Genomic DNA, 20,000 nt, shown 5'->3' with positions numbered 1-20,000 from the left:
AAAAGAAACGTTCCCGAAAATTCTAGATCTCAAATTGTCTTCCGAACAGATATTTTCCAAAAATTGACGTTGGGTGGCCCTGCTTTAAACCTCATCATTGGTTTGTTCACTTTGTGGATCCGGCATTCTTGTTTCTCATTGGTTGTCATTAGGATGAACCCGTCGAAGTCAGTTGTTTTATAATTTGAGTTTCCTGGAAAATTCCATGAACTGTGGCTAATTTCAAACTTCAACGAAAATCTAAGACAAATATCGGTAGGTCAGTCGAACAAGAGTTAGAGGCATGATGTCTGTTATCTGCTATCGAAGCCATGTTAACAAGTTATATAAATGCCCCCTCTGAATATAAAAAACGGTGAAGCATTATAACAAGATTATTGACTTCATGAAACGAATGAGATGTACTTGGCTAACATTACTCGTTGCTCTTAATCCATTCAGAGCTTGATCCCATTTCAGCCCTACAGGGTACATTCTGTGAAGGCCATTTTTTTTACCGTGTAAACAGCCTTAAATCTTTTTGAAAAATTCGTGGAAAATTTCTTTAGATTACTCAGTGATCCTTATTTGTTATGCAATCGTCATAACATGTCCAACCTTATATCCGCTTCCCGATAGCGTTCTAGTCACAGTCGACATCAGGTTCACAAGTTTGAATGTCCGTCGATACGTGATTCAAAGGCTGAGTAGTGGATATTTCGACTGCTAAACGGTGTTTTATTTCCTGCCCTCTCTTGCTATCACGAAGATTCCCGCATCAGGTGACACTTATGTCAATGTCAATTAATGGACCGAGGCGGCATTGTCAAGTAAAAGATTCGGCCGGATGCACTGATTCCCTTCAAATTCACTTCGTAACTGATCTAAATGCCAACTTCAGATTTGTGAGGGATGGCGTTTCATATTTCAATCACTTTAGCCACTCTTTTTATTCTCATTTACAATACAAACGGCCTTAAATCTTTTATGAAAATTTCGTGGAAAATTTCTTTATCTGATACTTTGCAGGAAGATCAAAGGAGACTGCTCGCAGACCAATTCTCATCGCTTGCTGAGATCCATAGATTTAGGACTGAGAATTGGCCAATTTCAATCACGAGAATAATTATCACTGACTCTCGACTCGCCATCGGCAAGAGGTCATATTCGACAACAACACGAACTTGCTGTAAATAGTTTGCTTGAAACAATCTCTAAACTCTTTGATTCCTATTGCGTAAATCCATGGATCTAATGCTGAGCTTATTAGTGACAGCGTTGTAGACCACATCCAGACTTGATTATAAAACCTGAAACGACATAGATCGCCCATTATTACCATCTGTATGATGCCGACAACGAAGACTGGCATGGACAGAAACATCACTGCCACAACAGTGACTCCGACTCTCCACGCTGCTTTCCTGGCCCTTTTAGCCTCCTTTGCAGCTCGTTTTGCCGCAGCAGGATCTGAATTTTCTCTGCCTTGTGAGTTTGAATTCGAAGCGCTCCTCTCTGAGACTGCAATTCGTCGCGACTGTGCGCGTGCTGCGAGGAAAATTTTTGCGTAGCAGACGAGAATGATCGTCATCGCTATTCCGGTGATAATTCCACATGTTACCCACATCTTTGGCAAGTCGTCGTTGCTGGTTACGAAGAACAAAGAATTAAGCGAAATCCCTAAGATCCACACAACTGCAATTGCAGTCAAGCTTCGTTTACCTGTTACAACACTGCGATATCTCAGCGAATAGATCACTGCAATATACCGTTCTATGCTCATGCAAGTCAACGTATGCATGATTGTCATCGAGGTTGTCATATCAAGAAAGCTTTCCAGCTGAAGTAGATGGTTCTCTCTGTATTGCCATGGTATAAAGTTCGTTAATGCAATGTAGAATGGATTCACTACAAGTCCAACCAAAAGATCCACAGCGGCCAAAGATACCATAAGATAGTAACAAGGCTTTCTGAGGCAACGATTCCTAAAAAACGTTATCAAAACCATGAGATTACCAGTTATAGCTGCGAAACCGGAGACTCCGTTAAATATTCCTAGAAACAATGCGGAGAAGAAAGAGATTTCGCCAGAACACTCCGATGAACTAGCCATAACTGTAGTGAAAATTCATTGAGCCTCTCTGCATGCCAATCAGAGATCCGAGGTTTAGTCCGAAATCTCGAAATCCGTTTTAAATGCAACAATATAATCTGGGAGAAAAACGATATAAAAAGTCATCAAGCCAGTATCGGATACTCAACAGTTCAATGGCTGTGGTTGCTATAAATTGTTCTCGATCATTGAGGTAAAATATACACAATTTTTAACTTGCAAATGGCGATATTGTGTTCAAGCAATGCAGGTGCATTACTGAAATCAGTCAATTTCCGGTTGTAAAGTTGAAGTTTCTTGTCATTTGAACTGTTGAGGCCTTGTTGCTAACTTTATAATGTGTCTCGTTAGATTTTCTTCTTTTTAAATTAAAATAAGTGAATATTGTTTTTCGTAGTGGAAGCCAGCGTGAGTAATTTCCGCTGAATGCCTTGTGCAACAGTGTAACATGGAACAAAGAAAATGATTACCATTACAGACACAGAGTACCATTTTAAATAATTCTGGATACAACATGTGAATACAAATACGTAAATTAAGCTACCTGTGGGAAGGAGTAGAGGACGGAAGCCAAGCGATCGATTATCAAGGGCGTTCAACTTCACATTTTATCACGTCCTACACTTTTTAATAAGTGAATTTCCTGTAATTTTTCAAGTCCAGGTGAGCGAGAACTTCGAGAAATTTCAATTTTTGACACAAAGTGAGAAATTTATACAATTTGATTTGTTGAAAGCAAGACACTTCAGCTTCACTGGAAAAACACCTATTATTTGAAAATTAGAAGTAAGTCTCAGTTAATGGTATAAAAAAATAACATGGTTTCACCTAATACCAGTTTAGCATTAATTCCGGTTGTAATATAGAAAGATTAGAGATCGGCTTCTGATGCACGTTTACCGCTAGCCTCAAAAACCCTGCTTTCGCGCCGGTGACCATTGCATCACGTTCATAGGTATTTATTAGAGTTTTTTTTTTTGACAAAAATCCAAGAATGGTTAAAAAATCCAACAAATTGACAGGTTTATCAAATTTACATTAGGAAATGATAATTAAGCTTGGAAGCTTAATTGTGACTTTGTTTTATGCATTTGTAGCATTCTACTAGTATCCACTGGATAAATCAATTGGTTTTGCTGGTGTTTCAGTTTATCCGATCGATAGTGATTATCCAGTGCATAGCGCTATCCCCCTTTTGAATAACTGGCCCCTTAGGGTTAAGGTAGGGAATGAAGTCATTCTCTAGTGATGAAGAGTAGCTATAGGAAGGGACACTCTGAGCTGTCTGCCAACGATATTATTATCCATCTGAGATGCATTGTCGTATTAAAGTTATTAGGGAGTTTAAGAAACGACGACGGCTACGACTACGACAACGCCACAAAACAATAATATTATTGGTTAATTAAAGAGCATAAATAATCGTGCTGCACGTGCAGCACGGATTTTAGCAAGTATGTTTGCGGTCCTCTGCATAACGACGACGTGAAATCACTAAATGTGAAGTTTTGACGACAACATAAGCGTGCAACAGAGAATCCTTCCTCGTTCTCTCTTTTCACTCTGAAACCGCTCGCCCGGGACCGCTCGTAACAATTTATTTTTAAGATGCTTCGCCCACATTGTAGGACGTGAATGAAACTGAATAATCGCGAAGACTTAAGACAGAGCCAAGTTATATTTTGAAGTAACGTTTTCGTCGAAGATCTTAAAGTAGGGAGCTTACGAAACGACGACGCTACTAAACAATAGGTTTAGTGAGCAAAAACAATGGCTCTGCATTCTCTGCACGTGCGTTTTACATTTTGGTACATTTCTTTGCCGTCATCTCCTAAATGACGACGTGAAATCACCAAATTCAAGGTTCTGCGGAGGACGTTAGCACAACTCATACAAGTTTAATTCCTCGATAGTTACTACACATTTTTAACGCGAAATGACATGAAATAGTTTCGTAGTGATACGAATAACGCGAACGAACACGTATTTTTAAATGAAGTCCTCGTAGCCATCGTCGTCCTCGTTTCGTAAGCTCCCTAGTCCCTATTAACGACGACTCAGTGCCACGGCAACTGACGACAACACTACAAACGGAAACAACAAATATCGTCGTGGTTAACAGCAGAAAAATGATCGTGCTGCACTTCCGGTGTTTGTGTGGTGTTCTGCATAACGACGACGTGAAATCAACAAATGTAATAGGACTGAGTGCAGGACAATTCAGGAAGTAATCGGGCGAGCAGTTTCACAATAGGCTTACTGAAATATCAATTAATTGTGACTATCATAAAATACTCGGAAGTGGAAGCGGAATCATTAGATCTTACTTATTCATTACTCCTTCCATTTTTCCCGAGTTCAGTTCATTATTCATTATCGAAATTTTCTTTGATATTCATTTTCCTATATTTGTTATTCTTGGAAACCGTAAAATTCTTTATTCCGAATGTTAAATATGGTAAATATTCGTTATTCCTTTTCTTTTATAAGCCGTGATTTATTATTCATTATTTCGATTCCACTCCCGAAAATACGAGAAGTTGACGGTGATAAAATTTTTACAGCTTAATCTGCTCAACTTTTCTTAGTTTTTTTTAATAGCTCTAGTAAAAGATAAATGATTCCAGTACAACTAGCGCGCGCTTGGCGTACAACTGTCCAATTATAAACTGTCCTATTTATGCTCAAATCAAGGCTGTTGATAACCAATGAGATTCGAGGACTTTGAAATAGTTCAGATTAGAGATTTTAAAAAAGGACAGGGAAAGGAACTTTATTTAAGTGTCTAGTCGTTCTAGCGCTGGAGCGCTAATTGAGGACGCTGAGAACTGAAATCAGCGCAAATCCAATGTTGGTTTTTGAGGAGACGGGAAAACCGGAGTACCCGGAGAAAAACCTCTCGGTGCAGTGCAAAGTAGAGAACCAAGAACTCAAGCCACATATGACGCCGAGTCTGGGATTCGAAATAGGGCCACATTTGTGGGAGGCTAGTGCTCTCACTACTATGCCATCCCCGCAACCCAACAACGCGAGCGTACAATGCTCTTTAAAACCTATTTACCTTTTGGGTAGTTCGGCCACATTGTTCGACATTAACGAGATGGAATAAATGCGGAAGACTTACGATAGAGCAGGGGTATAATTTGAGGAGACCTGCGTCGCCGTCGTAGATCTCAGTATTAGCGCAAGCTTTTGTTAGTACGACAAGATAACATCTTGGAACAAAGAGATGGGTTTTAATCAATGAAGTACTTTCTAAAAACCATTGTGATTTACCTTAACCTTTTTGGCCTGCGGTTTTTCCGGCACTTACAAATATTACTGATGTAGAAAACAACACCTTGTCTCGTATTTCAAATGATCAAATTAATTAGAAAAAGGAAAATATTTAACAGTTTAACGTAGGTATATCGAGTTCTAATAGTCGCGGGAAAGCGAAAATGCGAGGGGGCTCAAGCTTCTGGAGTGCTTTCCAATTTGGAGACCACTTGCAGAGCTGGGGTTGTCCTCAAGTGCGTCACTGCTCGATATACGCGCAGACAAATGGTTATATAACATTGACGCTGTATTTTGTGCAAGGCAGGGAAAAGTTGTCAAATTTTATTCGCTCACTCGTACTGCATTGAATTTCGTGGATTTGCTCTCTATATCTTAATTTCCACTGTTTTAAACCACCCTCATCTTTCCTGTTTTGTAATGCCGAAAAAAATGTTCATGCTTTGCCATGCGTATACTAAGTTATCATCATACACGTGGGATGGCGGAATCTAGCCATTCAAGCATTAAAACTGTTATACAACGGGTCTAGTTTACGTACTTCATCAGCGTAGGCGTAAACCACGCTGGCTTGGACCAAAAACATGTTTTTGCTTTTCGAGACTCATCCATTATTAATCACCTTCATCCGGGTAGTGTTATTTCATGCTGATATTATTTTTTGCGAAGAAAAGCATTGTCGATTTTGATGATGACTTGTTGGCATTCCAAAACACCCTTTCCTTAAATTTCTTAATTTATGCACACACTGCGGGCCTACGCTCCTACACTCATGATCACTCAGTCCTATACAGACCCGACAAAGTGAGTATTGAAATAAATGTATAGATTAGAAGTGCCAGTATAGACTGAAGTGAGTATTGGTCTATAAAGGCTACTCACAAAAATTCCGCCAGTCCCAAAAACAATCAAATTACAGTATTTTAGGATTGTTTCCCTGGTGATAGGAAGTAACGCTGTAGTTCTGGAAAAATCAGCGGCTCCAGCAGTGCGCAAATATTAATCCCTTGCGTCAAACGCCAAATCTGAAACTGTACTAAAGTTTGCGGTCTTCCTTAAACTTGGATCGAAAGCAGTCTCCATTTCACACAGTTTTAGTTTCATTTAAGAACTAGTATACTAAAAGGATATTTTTTAAAGTCTTTGCTTTATCAACTGTAAGTTTGCTATTATCTACCTCGGTCACTGTTAGCTTTTGCTCTCGTTTTAAACTTGTTCTCCAGGCCCCAGGCCCAAGGTCGGATAACTTTACTCAGTGGATAATTCACCATCCAGAGCGTAAAACTACTTCAAGTTAAACGTTGGCCAAGATTTTCTCACACACCTCAGGCTTTCAATTGGGTGTGTTTAGACTTTAGAGTGTGCATATTCACTGCTACGGGGGAAAATACTGAATTCTTTGCAGAGATTGAAACTAGTGACTTATCCACCGGATAAAGTTATCTGTACTTTTCTTAGGTAAATACTTTCATCTTTCTGCTGATCATAAGAAATTTAAGCACCTGGCTTTACAGAGACGGAACTAGGGAGAGAGTAGAGGGGGTGCGCACCCCACTCCCCCCCCCCCCCCCCCGCGAGACCTGTGGCTTCCTAATACAACTTGTATCCTGAAAAAAAAGTCACCAGTCAGCTACGCCATCCCTTAGTGGTGCACTCCCTCCCTAAGAAAAATCCTGGACCCTCCTCTGCTTTTGTTCTTCTAATATGCATACCTTATTTGCTACTTCCGGTGATAAATAAATATATAAATCTTGAGTATAGTCTATCCTTGCGGTAGAGTGATCGATGCGTTTCGCAGAGCGAAGGATATCTGATGCGGTTGAACTAATCAATAAGACATACCTTTTTCTGTGACTCTGGGTTTCACGCTTACGCAGACATCAGACAGACTGATGATCGCGTAAGCGTGAAACTCAGTGTCACAGAAAAAGTTATTTCTTATTGATTAGTTCAACCTTCAGATAAATATATATTTAAGGAAACTGAACAAATAAAAGTTACAAACGGCCCTTCAATTATGTATTGCAATATTGAATATCACTCGTGGTATGTGTGCCAAATATCCGCAGCAAAGCTTGCAACCGTTCAGAATGTATGCATCACAGTCACCTGACTGACAAATGACACAACTTTAAGCGCAATAATTACAGGGTTTTTAAATTTTGCTTCATTTAATCCCCTCGCATGAAAATTTCCCTCTTGTGTTGTTACTGCTGTTGTAGTCGGATATATTGTTTGTTGATCCTTAGGCCGTAAAACAATGTGTCGTAAGGAAAAAAATAAAACAATATCCGGAATTACTTTCCACATTATTGGGTTGGTGCAGTCTTCAACCCTTATAGTTAACACCACGATCTCCGAAAGTTAATTTTGTTTTAAAAAAAGAAGGTTTTAGTTGTCTGTATCTACATTATGGATTGATCAATTTTTAATACTAAGTAGAGTAGCAATTGAACTGTATCCGGTCTTACAGAGAAATACATGTGACCTGAACTGTGCGTTTGTGTTGACTCTCGCGCACCGGTGGCTCAGTTGGTTGGGCACCTGGCAATCACGCGGGAGGTCGTGAGTTCAACACCGGCCGGACCAACACTCAGGCTTATTAAAGACTGACTCAGGAGAAAGTGCTGCCTTTGTAACTACGTCTAGACTTTCAAGTCTTCTCGGATAAGGACGTCTGTGGGACGTTAAAGATCCCACACACTATTCAAAAAGAGTAGGGCACAGAGTTCCCGGTGTTGTGGTTTGACCTTTCCAGCATGTGGTCGGCTTGGCAGGATTAGCTTGAAGGGCTTCTGTATAAAGCCAGAAGTCAGACTACTTAGCCAAGTACTGCAGCCTCACTCAAACCTCACTTAAGTCCTCTTAAAAGTTCTTAATAATGAAATTTAAATTAACTTTATTTAAGTGTCAAGTCCTTTAGCGCGTGCGCCCTATTTGTGGACACTAAACATAGGGAAATGAAATCAGTTTAACTCAGATCAGATAAAACATTAGTCTAATTCAGGTGACACAAGCAAGTGACACAAGCAAGTTACGCAGACGCATGGACGCTTACTTTTGGTTTGCGTCGGTTGAGAATGGGATTACTGCGCGGGAGGTCGCGGGATCAAACACTTCGGCCGAACCAACACTCAGGTTCTTTAAATAACTGAGCGGAAGTGCTACCTTTAATGACATCTACAAACGGTTAGACTCTCAAGTCTTCTCGGACAAGGACTATAAACCGTAGGCCGCGTTACACAAACATCTTCCATGTTCATAAGTTTCCTGCGGAACGTTGAAGAACCCACAAACTATTTAAACTTTTAAAACCGCGCACCGGTGGTTCAGTTGGTTGAGCACCGGGCTGTCACGCGGGAGGTCGTGAGTTCAACTCCGGCCGGACCAACACTCAGGGTCTTTAAATAACTGAGGAGAAAGTGCTGCCTTTGTAATTACATCTACAAATGGTTAGACTCTCTAGTCTTTTCGGATAAGGACGATAAGCCGGAGGCCCCGTCTCACAACCCTTCAATGTTCATAATCCTGTGGGACGTAAAAGAACCCGCACACTTGTCGCAAAGAGCAGGGTATGTAGTTCCCGGTGTTGTGGTGTCTGTCTTCTCTGGTGTATCGTGGTTGGGAGGGTAAATGCTCGGAGATATTAGCTACACCAAGCTACTCCAAAAATCCGAGGGTAAATGAAGATGTGTGATATGATATGAAGAGTGAAGTTCCTCGTGTTGTGGCTGTCTTTTGTGAGTGTATGGGTGGGTGGGTGGGTATCAGGTGAATAGCTGCCTCGGCCAAAACGTTAACTTGCTCAAACAAGCAATGTAAATAACAAGCAAACTCGCCTGCGCATTATTCTGCGCATTAGTTCAGATGTCGGTTTCCAGCTTGAGGTTGGGGAGGAGGTGTCATTCGTTCAAGATGAAGAAGACTGGAGCGAGTTTTTTTGCCCCTCATTTAGTTTGTGGGTCACCCCTCATTTTTTCTCTTCTCCTCCAACAAGGTAAAATGGCGGCATCGATCCCAGCGAACCACGTGTATTCCGTACAAAAATACTCTGGTTATATTGTTATGATGCTATTTTTCTTCTTGAAGTCATAAGCAAGTTACTCATTGTATCATTTGTACTAGATGCCTGGTGGTTACGTGTCAGTCAAAGACGTTTGTCCTCACGAATTTATCAAGGCTTTGGCAGCCCATTTGAAAAAGTGAGTAAAGCTTATACATTTGCTAACGTTTTCTTGCCTTCATCAATCCTTGGGTTTCTTGAACAAACACTTGTTTATTTTTTGATAAGCTAGAAAATCGGTTTTACATAGTGGCCTTACTTTGATTCTTTAAAAAAACTTCAAACTCCTTCAAAACCTTAGTGGTCCAGAACCAATCGGAAAGAGAATTGTGTTGTCATTTACAGAACTTTTGCTTAACTAGCCCCCTCATTTGTCTCTAGCAAAATGACTAAGATGTCATAAAAATGGTTATAATTCTTTTTTGACTACCTACCATAAGCTTGCTCATTAAATTGTTCAGAGGGTTATTTTCCAAAGAATGACATTGAGCTTTAATAATGCTTTGTTTTCAAGGGGTGGAAAGCTGAAGGTGCCAGAATGGGTCGACCTGGTCAAGACGTCAAAAAGCAAGGAGCTAGCTCCCTATGATCCTGACTGGTATTACATCAGGGCAGGTCAGAGTCAATTTCAATGAAACTGCAATGGTTGATTCTTGTCTAGGGTTCAGCAAGTTGTTTTTAGTGTATTTATTGTACCAGAAAACACAAGCTGACTTTGTTCTGAATCTGAGTTGTTTTGCAAGGTGAACTCCAGCTTTGCTTTTATTCAAAGGCCTGGTAACTGAGCACACAACTGTGAAATGGTTGATTACAAGTACTTGGTAGTCATGTCCCCTTGATTTCATTTTATCATGCAGTTACTTGTGGCACAGATATTTCAGTTCATAACAATGGTTACTTCAAGTTTTAAGAGAACGTGGTTTTAATAGAACAAGTTTTAAGAGAACACAATGGTACTTCGGAACTTAAACTGAATGGTCGTTACTTAAAACAAGTTACTTAGCCCTTTTCAGGGCAAGACAAAAAGGCTGTACAATAGCCCAGGGCTATTACCTAGCTGTAGCCAATATGGTGACAACTGGGTTTTGACTGAGCAACTTGCCACAAACTTCCAAAATCCAAATCTTTAAGAAGATCAATGCAGAAGATTATGTGCAAGGATTGTAATGGCATAAAAAATGCTTCGATTAGAGCAAGCACGAAAATGCTAGTGAGCTCTCAAAAGTTCAGAATTTGAACTTGAATGTTTGTTCAAAATGGAAAACGTTATATCAGCCGATCGTAAAAGTCCCTTCTCGTGTCAAATCACGTAAACATATATCATATTAAAATATTCCTGGTTTTCAAACTGTCTGATAGCATTGATTAATTTTTTGGTTTCTTCTCGATTTTAGGATGATATCCTTGTAATTTATGAGCTCTTGTTATTCAGAATACTGCGACAAATTTGTTTACTTTGTAGTCTGTGTTAACAGTGTTTGCATAAAATATTACTACACAATAGGTTTTTAGTTGTTGTTGGTTATTTTCGATTGATCTTCAAAAGTTGAACAATTTTTTGAGCATGTGATGCATGCCATGCATGTTTGTGTTTAATTCAAACTAAAACCTTATGTATTTTGGGGCTAACTTGTCAGAGACTTCAACTAGTAAGATGATGGTTGGAATTTCATTTCACCCTGCCTGTGGTAAAAAAACAATTATTTAAAAAATGTAATGCAACTTTAAAGACAGTGTTAAACAGTGTAGGAATGCATATTTGCCTCATCACTTAATTTATGTTTATCTTTGTTGAAAGCAATAAGTGATGTACATTTTACTTTGTTCTTTTTTCGTTGATTGTTTTCAGCCTCAGTCCTTCGTCATGTCTATCTTCGTCGTGGTATGGGAGTGGGGCTACTTGCCCGTGTTTATGGAGGTAAAATATATCACTGAATTAGCTCATTGACACCTCAAATGCCCTAGGTTGCCCCCCGTTGACAAGTAAAACTTTCTGGCATTAGACAGAGTAAAACCCTTTTGACACCCAAACCGGCCTAAACCGGCCGGTCTAACACCAGACAATTTTACTCGTCAATGGGGAACCCCCAGGTTAAGTCTCGCTCCCAGGGGTCATTGGGTTAATTGTTTATCTTAGGTTATGTCTTTTGAAAGAAATTGAAGATATAACAGTACCACTCAAATGTAAGTTACCACCCTCTTTCGAGACAAGACTTTCGTCTCCCGAGACGGTTTGAAAAACTGTAAGTGTCTGCGTAAACGAAAACTTTCCCGATTAACCTGTTTATGAAGACACTTGTGCTACAAAACGTAACTCTTAAGACTAAAGTTTTAGGTAAAAATGCGTTTGGCGGTGGTGTATTATTGTCTTTGCTTGTAGGCATCTGCCCATGAAATCTGCATACACTGTACTTTCATTCAAAGCTGATTTAGAGAAGAAATGTTTTGATAAACTTGCAGCCAGCATGCAATTGGTTTGTTATTGTCTTTGCTTGTCGACATTTAAGCCTCCAATCTGCTCATGAAATCTACATGCGACGTTGATTTTGAGAAGAAATGTTTTGATAAACACAATTTTGTGCAGGAGTACTTAACGCGAACTGCCATAAAAATTTGTCTTTCAAATTCTAGGGATTTTATCAGGCGGCTAGTGAAGAGAACACGGTGATAAAACTGATGCACATTTCAGCTGTGCAGCCGCTTACATTTTATAACGTGAGCAATTAATCAAAGTGCAAAAAACAAACAAGAAGTCATGTTGCCTTATTTGCTTACTAATCGGAATAATCGATCGGTTTGCATTCATTCACACAATAGGTTTAGTCTTTTTTTTTTTTCCTTCCGATGTCAAGAATGTAAACTGCATTTCTGAGAGTTGCATTCATAGTATTAAGTAATTTACCCTTTGGTGCTGTTAATGATAAAAAAACAACTCTTATTACTATTGATCATGACTTTTTTTTTCTTTCTTCTTTGGGGATTCATTCTCCCAAAGCACTTCCTTCGCGTTGGATGATGAGTGGCACACTATGTTTGTGGTGCACTTGGTTGCTGTAACACACTCAGTCCAAAAACGCCTGATCCCCTCAAGTCTAAGAAGTGGAATTTTGCTATCTGAAGATGTAATTGATATGAAAGCTCTTAACAACCACCCTGTCAATGTTTTGAAACCATGCATGTTTGTTTACTAATAGAACTTCATTGGAACTTCAAAGGTTGTCTCTATTTTTTATTTTTATTTTTTTCAAAATTTGAGCACCTAAATTGGGTGCGCAGCTTATACATGGACTTTTACAGTACTTCATTCCATTCAAGGGTAGGAATTTTAAAAAGAAAGGGAGATTGTTGTCAATAAACATCCACATTATTGCATCTTGTTCAGTGTTGAAAATAACTCTCAGTTATCAGAAATTGTCCATCCAAAATCTCATGTTTTCTAGTCAACTTTAGATCATGGCCTGAAGGTGACAGAACACAAAAATATCCTTCCTGAGTATTATCATATTTCCTCTGACTTTACCAGTCTGATTTGTGGAAGTGGAAAACCCTGTTAGACTTGGGGAAATGTGAAAAGCAATAAAAAATATTATATCAACCTTTTGTTGAGAATGTCCTGCATGAACTGCAGGAACTGCCGAGTCTAATAAATACGGTAGTTCGTGTCTGCCAAAAGATGGAATCCTGGGACTGTCAAATTTACAGTGCCAGCTGCTGACTGTAAACAATCGTGCATAAGTTTTTCTCAAGTTGTCGCAAAATTAATTTGTGCTTTGCACTGATTAAGTTGTTTGAAAAAAAAAGAAAGCAGTCTGAGAATTCACCTCAGGAATTCATGTACCCATGCTTCTCATGGTTAAGTGTAAGTTGAAGAAATTGTCAGAAATTTCTTCCACTGACATTTTTCCCTGTATATGTATATCAGGGGTTTTATTAAGGGCCAGGCACCAGGCAAAGTGACCAGCTGTGCATATTCTTTTGCCATGACTTTCCTGGCAGTTTTCATCTATGATACCAAAAGCATTACAAATTCTCAGCTGCCAAATGCTGATGGCCTCTTGAGCGAAATCTTAATGAAACCCTCGGTATGTTTGACTCAAAGTAACTTATAATAGCAATGAAACTTGTTTGGTTGAAAACTGCTTCATTGATTTTTTATAGGGCGGAAAAGACGTGGATCAAAGCCAAGCCATTTTGCACGTAGCTCAGCTTCAGTGGCCAGAAAAATATTGCAAGGCCTTGAACAACTGAACTTGGTTGAGAAAGACAATAATGGGTGGGTTTGATTAATCTTTCACAGTGTATAAAAGGCACGATAATTTAGAGCCGTGCTGGATCTTTAAAGTACATGTAATTTTGTATCCAAGTTTGACAGATAATTTGGTTTCTTGAAACTTGTTGAGGTTGTGTTAGAACCACAGTAAGTGCTATTGGGGTTGTCATTGGTGTATTCTGGGTTCTCATTCTTTCAATGAATAATTTACACTTTTTTACCCTGTAAGCACAAAAAGCAAAGATTCCTCTTGAGATTCCTTGTGCATATATACTTATACCAATGAATAGCAGAATAATTTTCTGAATAAGCCGGTTGGGAGTTTAAAGAAACGAAGTGCGCAGGATAAAAACTAGTGTATAATTGTCATTTTTGGTATGGTAAATAGCGGCAAGAATTTGCATTAGAAATCTTTTGATTTTATTTTTCAAATATATCCTTGCTTTTATCCTGATGCATGCACGTTTTTTGGAACTTTGAACTGGCCTTTATAGGAGGGGGGGGGGGGGTCGAAAACTCTAAATAACAGTTCCCCATTGTTTAAAGTGGACTTGTTCTAATTGCTCTCATTGAATCAAGTTAAACAGCAAAAACATTTGATGGAAATATGATAAGTAAAGTCCTTTGACAAGCAGTGAATACACATTATTCTGTTTTCGCAATGACCTTTTTCAGATCTACCATTTTCTTATAAGATCAGCCTCGAATATGCCTGGCCAGTGTGGTCTGACTTACTAGACTTTCTAGCCTCTGCTGTAGAATTTATTCAAGAGAAGGCCTTTAAGATTATTCCCCCTAATCTTAGTTATCCTGACGCTTTGAATTCAACTGGTCCCGAGTGCCTGTCTGGTCGAAGGAAGCAAGACTGCATTAAATTTGTCAAAAAAGGCAATGGAAATGATACTACTAAAGCATGTAATTTACAACAAGGTAGATGTGTATCATGGTTACCAGTTAAGATCTGCAATTGCAAGGACACTGGAACCTCAAGTCAGAACCAAACTTTTGCGAATTTTCCTAAAACAATAGACGGCTATGCTCAACTAATTTTTTGTTTTCAGAGTTTAGAAGTCTAAGAGAGAAAGCTAAAAAGAAAGATTTTATCTTTGATTGGATGTCTACTAATAGAGTCTGCCTTAAGTATAATCCTGCTTAAGTCCATGTTATCTTGTTTCATCACATTTGCTCTTCCACCTAAGTCTGTTTATCAATAACCTTATTTGGGCTGACTGTGTTGGGAAATCAATTTATCACGGGAGAAGTCCCAAGTGCTTTGATTATTGGGACCCTGTTGAATGAAGATGAATTTCTTGCCCTCTGAATAACAACATTCGGTTGAAATTTGTTGTATCTTAATGACATTAAGTTTTGTTCATAGGCCACTTTTGGGTTCATGTCTGCCTGCTCTTCAAATTGAGTCTAAATGTAAAGTTTTTCTTATGAAAATTAGTTCTCATTCTTATGTAAGGTAGAACTAATAATCATCACAAAAACGTCGCACTTAGACTCGCTTTGAAGAGGAGGCAGACGTGAGCTCGGAAATGGCCTACTAGTACCTTTCAAATCACATGATAGATGGATCTGAATAAATCTAGTTTGGCAGTAGACCTACTTGAGATTTGGTGGTTAATAACCATTGTTAACCCATTTGCCAAGCCACATAGCCTTTGTTTTTTCTATATAATTATGGAACAAGTATTTATTTCTAGTCCACATATTTGGCCAAAATTAATTCTGCCAAATTACTATTACTGTACTGGACACCTCAGAATCAATTAGATATTTCTAAGAAAAATTTCTGATGTGCTTTGAATTTTAGAGGCCGATCTATCACCACTCAAGGACGAAGGGACTTGGACCGTATTGCCTATCAGGTAAAGAGATCTCTGCTTATGTATTGATGATTTAACAGCCCTTACCTGGGTCTTACTTTGTGATTTTTGCAAGCACCATTGCCAGAAAAGAAATTTTGGTTGTCATTATATTTGAAAAAATTGTTTGGACTCAAAGAAAATGGCAAATATTAATTTATTCTCCTGCATTTTTGATTCTTTACTTTCTCAAATCCCATAATATACGTTACTTCTTACTTCCCCCCCCAAAGTTGCATAGGCATAAATGATAATACCTGCCACTCTCTTTGATTCCAAACAATTATTCTTCTTCATCATGTCCCAGGAGAAATTGCAAACAAGGACTGTGCAAAATTTTGAGGGAGCAATAAGATGTATTATGGGATTTGAGACAATAGTGAAAAAGCAAAGTAATTTCTAATAAATTAATTCATCCTTTTTCCTTTGAGAAGATGGATGGTAAATTTTCCTCTCAAGTGATGCTTCCTTTAAAGTGCCTGTCACCTCAATATACTTTTCCACTTTATTTATTTTGCAAAATCGTCCAAAATACATTGTTGTTTTTAGAACTTTCTGATTGAAGTTTCACGTTTTTATTCACTTTTCCAAGACTGGAAAAGTGGTCATACTTTGAACAATAACCGAGCAATGAAGGGGAATGGGTTCGATACCGGGTTGACGTCACAAATTAATTTGCGTCGCTGTTTTCATGGAACTATCTCTCTGCAAAGCTGTTTGTGAAGTCAACCAGGTATTATATCCATTCCCCTTCGTTACTTGGTTTTTGATCAAAGTATGACCATTTTCCCCTTCTTTCAAAGCAAATAAAATAACGAAATTTCAATCAAAAGGTTCTAAAGACAACATGATGTATTTGGGACGATTTTGGGGAATAAATTAAGTGAAAAAGTGTGTTAAGTGAGAGGCACTTTAAGGAGTACTCCTGGAAGCAACTGTGCTTTCGAATGGTGTACACGTGCATGTATGTACCTCCAATATTCCTACCTTCACATTGTGTTTTCTTTTTTCCTCCACAGGTGGTGTCCAGCTCAGAGGAAGCTGCAACAGCTTAAAAAAATTAAGCAAAAATAAATATTTCAGTTTGCATTGACTGAGTAGGAATTGTTTCTCTGACAAATCCTGTCCGAGGTTAAACCTTTCCCTCCTGAGAGCCAGGGTTAGCTTGCAAACGCAGACTCGTTTCTGGACATGGATCTGCGATTTGAGATTACCTGAGAGTGACACTTCTAATGCCTTACAATGGGGGCTGCTATAGGGGTGAATGAGTTAACAACTTCTAAGGTTCATTAAAAAACTACACCCCCTTTACCCTTAAACCTTTGCTTCTTGTATACTTTTGTTCCAACTGCTCTCCCCGCCTCCCCATAAATGATTTTAAACCTATATCCAGAGACACAGACAACAATGATGTAATATACAAAAATAATAATTGCTGGTGGATTAACAAAAGGAGGTAATGAGAGATCTTGTTTTTGTCCACTAACTTGGCGTGAAAAACCGCCTTTTGTGCACCAAACACACGTGCGCACCTTAAGCTCTTATTCTCTCTGCCTGTAAGCTAGCATGGGACAACATAATTTCTTAGGAGGGGGTCGTATTTGCCTTTATTATCAATTGTGTACATGGACTGGCATTCGAAGTACACAATAGTTATTTTGGATTGCAAACTTATGGTTGTCACCGGCCCTAGTTAACTACTGTGGCAAATTCGGCTTGATGAGTGTTTCATTGGAAAATCTGAATTTATGTTACTGTCTGAATCTTTTGATTTCCAGTCGGAGACAACAGAGTTTGCATGGAGTTTGTTACTTGTACCCCTTAAGTAAAATCCCCCAAAGAAATACTGATTTTTTTAATCGGATACAAGTAAAGATAAGAATTTCCGATGAAGGTACCTCGGATTTCATTTGATGTCAGTAGGTCTCTAAGAACTACATCCAGATGGCTAAGACTGACAACAAATTTTACCCGATTTAACATACCACTAGGGATCACAGTAATGGCCTCTTCCCATTGACCAGCAAGAGGACTATCAGTTGAAAACTCATCAGGACCTTTCATTCGACAACCATAAGCATGGAGGTCTGCTCATTTTAATACTTAAGTTAGATCCTAGGTGGGTCTTTGGGGTCTCATTTCAAAGGCACCATTCCCTCCTTTTAATCCCCTATTATAGAAATAAGTACTGACATTTATACCGATATCGGCGCTAGTGGCTTGAACTCGAGACACCCTTGTTTTATACGAAACGGCTGGTAGACTCACTTATGAACGGTATGGTTGGTGCCCACCTTGAAATGTTGAAAAACCAAGATAAAGCTTGATCACGGCGATCTGGCCCTTGTAAAATAGAAAACTATTCTAGGTTCCAAGGGGTGTACCTTTACCAGAGGCACCCACCAACAGCACTGTTAAACTGAGTAACCCGCGAGGTCGTTTAAGTGCGGATTAATAAGTATTGACGTTTTAATCATTTCACGACAGGAACCGAGAAACGCAGGGACTCACGAAGTTCGTGTTAATACGTATTTCCTACCTCCTGTTCACAAAAACGCACGAAAGGAATACAAATTTGCAGTCGCAGAACCGGTCACGTTTTCTCACACGCCTATCACGTAAGAACACGTTCACGTTCATTGGATGTCTTGGTGTGTTATTTCACGGAGTCTGCTTTCTCGTTAAATAAGTCGCAAAACTCAGAAACACTCCGTTATACTACACCAAAACGTCTAATAACAAATATTCAAGAATATTATCTCCCGTGACTGACACGCGAGACTAGAAATATCCCGCAATTCGGGCAGGGGTCCGTGCGGCACTCGCGGCCTTTTTATCACATATCCGATTGCATACTTAAAGCCAACTGCCAAGAGGTTATTTTCTTCGGCGTAACTCGAGCGAGAAGAAATATTGCACAATTCAGGCATTAACGTTTAAGGTGAGACTACTTTAATCGTTCCTTCTTCCTCTTTTCAACAAACGATATTATTTGCTTGAATGTTTTCTTTCACAGTTCTCAGACAATCGCACAGTCTATTTATTCACGACTGTAACCTTTTCACACTGGTAGGAAATGTAGTTGATTTTTACTTTCCAGAGAAGTTTGTATAACTTTTCTTTGTCTTATAATTGTTATTCCATGTTCAAAGATGATGACGCCGTGGTTGTTGGTAAAATGGCATAATCGTCAAAGTGTTCAACAGTTAACCACGCGAGTCGTGGATGCCACGTTTTGTCATCCCACAGGCACGAATCACTTGAGAAGTACGGTGGCCCGAAACTGGCCACCGTAAGAAAGTCCTTTGAAAAAAAGACATTTCTCTTTTCAGACAGACACGAGGTAGACTCTAACAAAGGCTATTGCTTTTCTTTTTTTGTTCATTTTTCTTTTCTTTCTTTCTTCTTCGACACCGTGACTAGGAAGCCATTGAGGTTGGTTGTCACGGTATCTTCATTTTGTGACTCGTCAGAGATGGCAGAACTCACCAATTATCAATTTTGGTGGGATTAAATGATTGATGCATCTGCTGTTTCTGTTTTCTTTAGGTGAAAGACAGCATAAAGCATGAATCTCTTGATTACCTTGGCTCTTCAAAGCATTTTGATATTAGCCGTTTGTGGACAGCTCTTTAGGACTTGGACTAATAGAGATTGCCAAAGGGTAATATAATATCTTCGCGTTCAAACACTATTTCCCGTTTACAGTACCCACCTGCACGGCTAAACAATGAGCTAAAGTCAAGTGCGGCACAAATTTCATTCTTTTGCACCAGTTGATGCAAGAATTATGCATCCATTTCTTTCAAGATATCCCCTCTATCAACCAGACCAAAAGTTAAAGTTTTTCCAGGTTGTTCTGGTCTGCCACCAGTCGGTTGGGATTCTAAAACCTAGTTTGTTTTGTTTGTAATTTTTCGACCGTCAAATGCTCCTTAAAAAGGCCACGTTCACCCTACAGGTATTGTGTGCCGTGGAACAATTTTCATATTTGAAACTGCCGCCAAAGCTGAAATTCATCCAACCAGATCGCTACCATAAGCAATGCAAACTTGTCAAAACAAAAGCAAAGGGTCAAAAAGCCTGTCGATTGAAGGTGGGCCTTTTAATTAAGTGGTGTTGTTAATACAGTACTTCAGTTTCTCACTAAGGCATTATCTTAACCATGTCAACTACTTCACTGTTTTCAGTCTGTCTATAGAGCTGTTCTCAATTGGATACCATAAGTAGGGGCGGGTCCATACGAGTTTCCACCGTTTTACGGAAATCGGTCAGAAACACAGGAAAGGGGACTTTGGATAGTTCACATGCAAACAAATTTCCAGGGATGCATGCCCGCGGACCCTCTAGAAACTTTTTTCCTTGTTTTGGAAACCGCTCATTATTTATCCTAGATCCACCCCTGCATACGTACACTAGCAGAGGAAT

At 39.2% G+C, this 20,000-nt stretch overlaps 3 protein-coding genes across 3 annotated transcripts in view; 2 read left to right on the top strand and 1 right to left on the bottom strand.

Annotated features, from left to right (window-relative positions):
- LOC137982233 (trace amine-associated receptor 6-like) overlaps window positions 1-2,292 on the bottom strand; it is a 2,707-nt gene extending 415 nt beyond the window's left edge. The window contains exon 1 of the mRNA XM_068829305.1: window positions 1-2,292. This exon is cut by the window's left edge and continues 415 nt beyond it. Within this exon, the coding sequence (XP_068685406.1) occupies window positions 1,109-2,092 (984 nt within the window). The 5' untranslated portion in view covers window positions 2,093-2,292 and the 3' untranslated portion in view covers window positions 1-1,108.
- Window positions 2,293-9,407: 7,115 nt separating this feature from the next.
- Window positions 9,408-16,665, top strand: LOC137983144 (small ribosomal subunit protein eS19-like). The gene is made up of 6 exons (XM_068830323.1): window positions 9,408-9,570; window positions 9,946-10,046; window positions 11,281-11,349; window positions 13,590-13,704; window positions 15,521-15,575; window positions 16,592-16,665. Exons 1-6 carry the CDS (start codon window positions 9,494-9,496, stop codon window positions 16,625-16,627), a joined length of 453 nt encoding a protein of 150 aa, XP_068686424.1. The 5' UTR covers window positions 9,408-9,493; the 3' UTR covers window positions 16,628-16,665.
- Window positions 16,666-18,376: 1,711 nt separating this feature from the next.
- LOC137982989 (collagen triple helix repeat-containing protein 1-like) overlaps window positions 18,377-20,000 on the top strand; it is a 5,135-nt gene continuing 3,511 nt past the window's right edge. The window contains exons 1-2 of the mRNA XM_068830150.1: window positions 18,377-18,513; window positions 19,122-19,236. Coding sequence (XP_068686251.1) covers window positions 19,141-19,236 — 96 coding nt within the window. The 5' untranslated portion in view covers window positions 18,377-18,513; window positions 19,122-19,140. The remainder of the gene's footprint in view (window positions 18,514-19,121; window positions 19,237-20,000) is intronic.

The sequence above is a fragment of the Montipora foliosa genome, chromosome 13 (assembly GCF_036669935.1).
Source record: "Montipora foliosa isolate CH-2021 chromosome 13, ASM3666993v2, whole genome shotgun sequence".
NCBI lineage: Eukaryota > Metazoa > Cnidaria > Anthozoa > Scleractinia > Acroporidae > Montipora > Montipora foliosa.
Note: the sequence above shows the minus strand (reverse complement) of the source record. Positions and strands in the feature narration are given on the sequence as shown.

Bases quoted from the DNA above. Each gene is read 5' to 3' on its own strand.
- LOC137983144 (XM_068830323.1), top strand. From the start codon at position 9,494: ATGCCTGGTGGTTACGTGTCAGTCAAAGACGTTTGTCCTCACGAATTT. The intron at 11,350-13,589 runs GTAAAATATATC...GATTTTTTATAG, and splicing joins ACTTGCCCGTGTTTATGGAG to GGCGGAAAAGACGTGGATCA. The intron at 15,576-16,591 runs GTAAAGAGATCT...TTTCCTCCACAG, and splicing joins TGGACCGTATTGCCTATCAG to GTGGTGTCCAGCTCAGAGGA.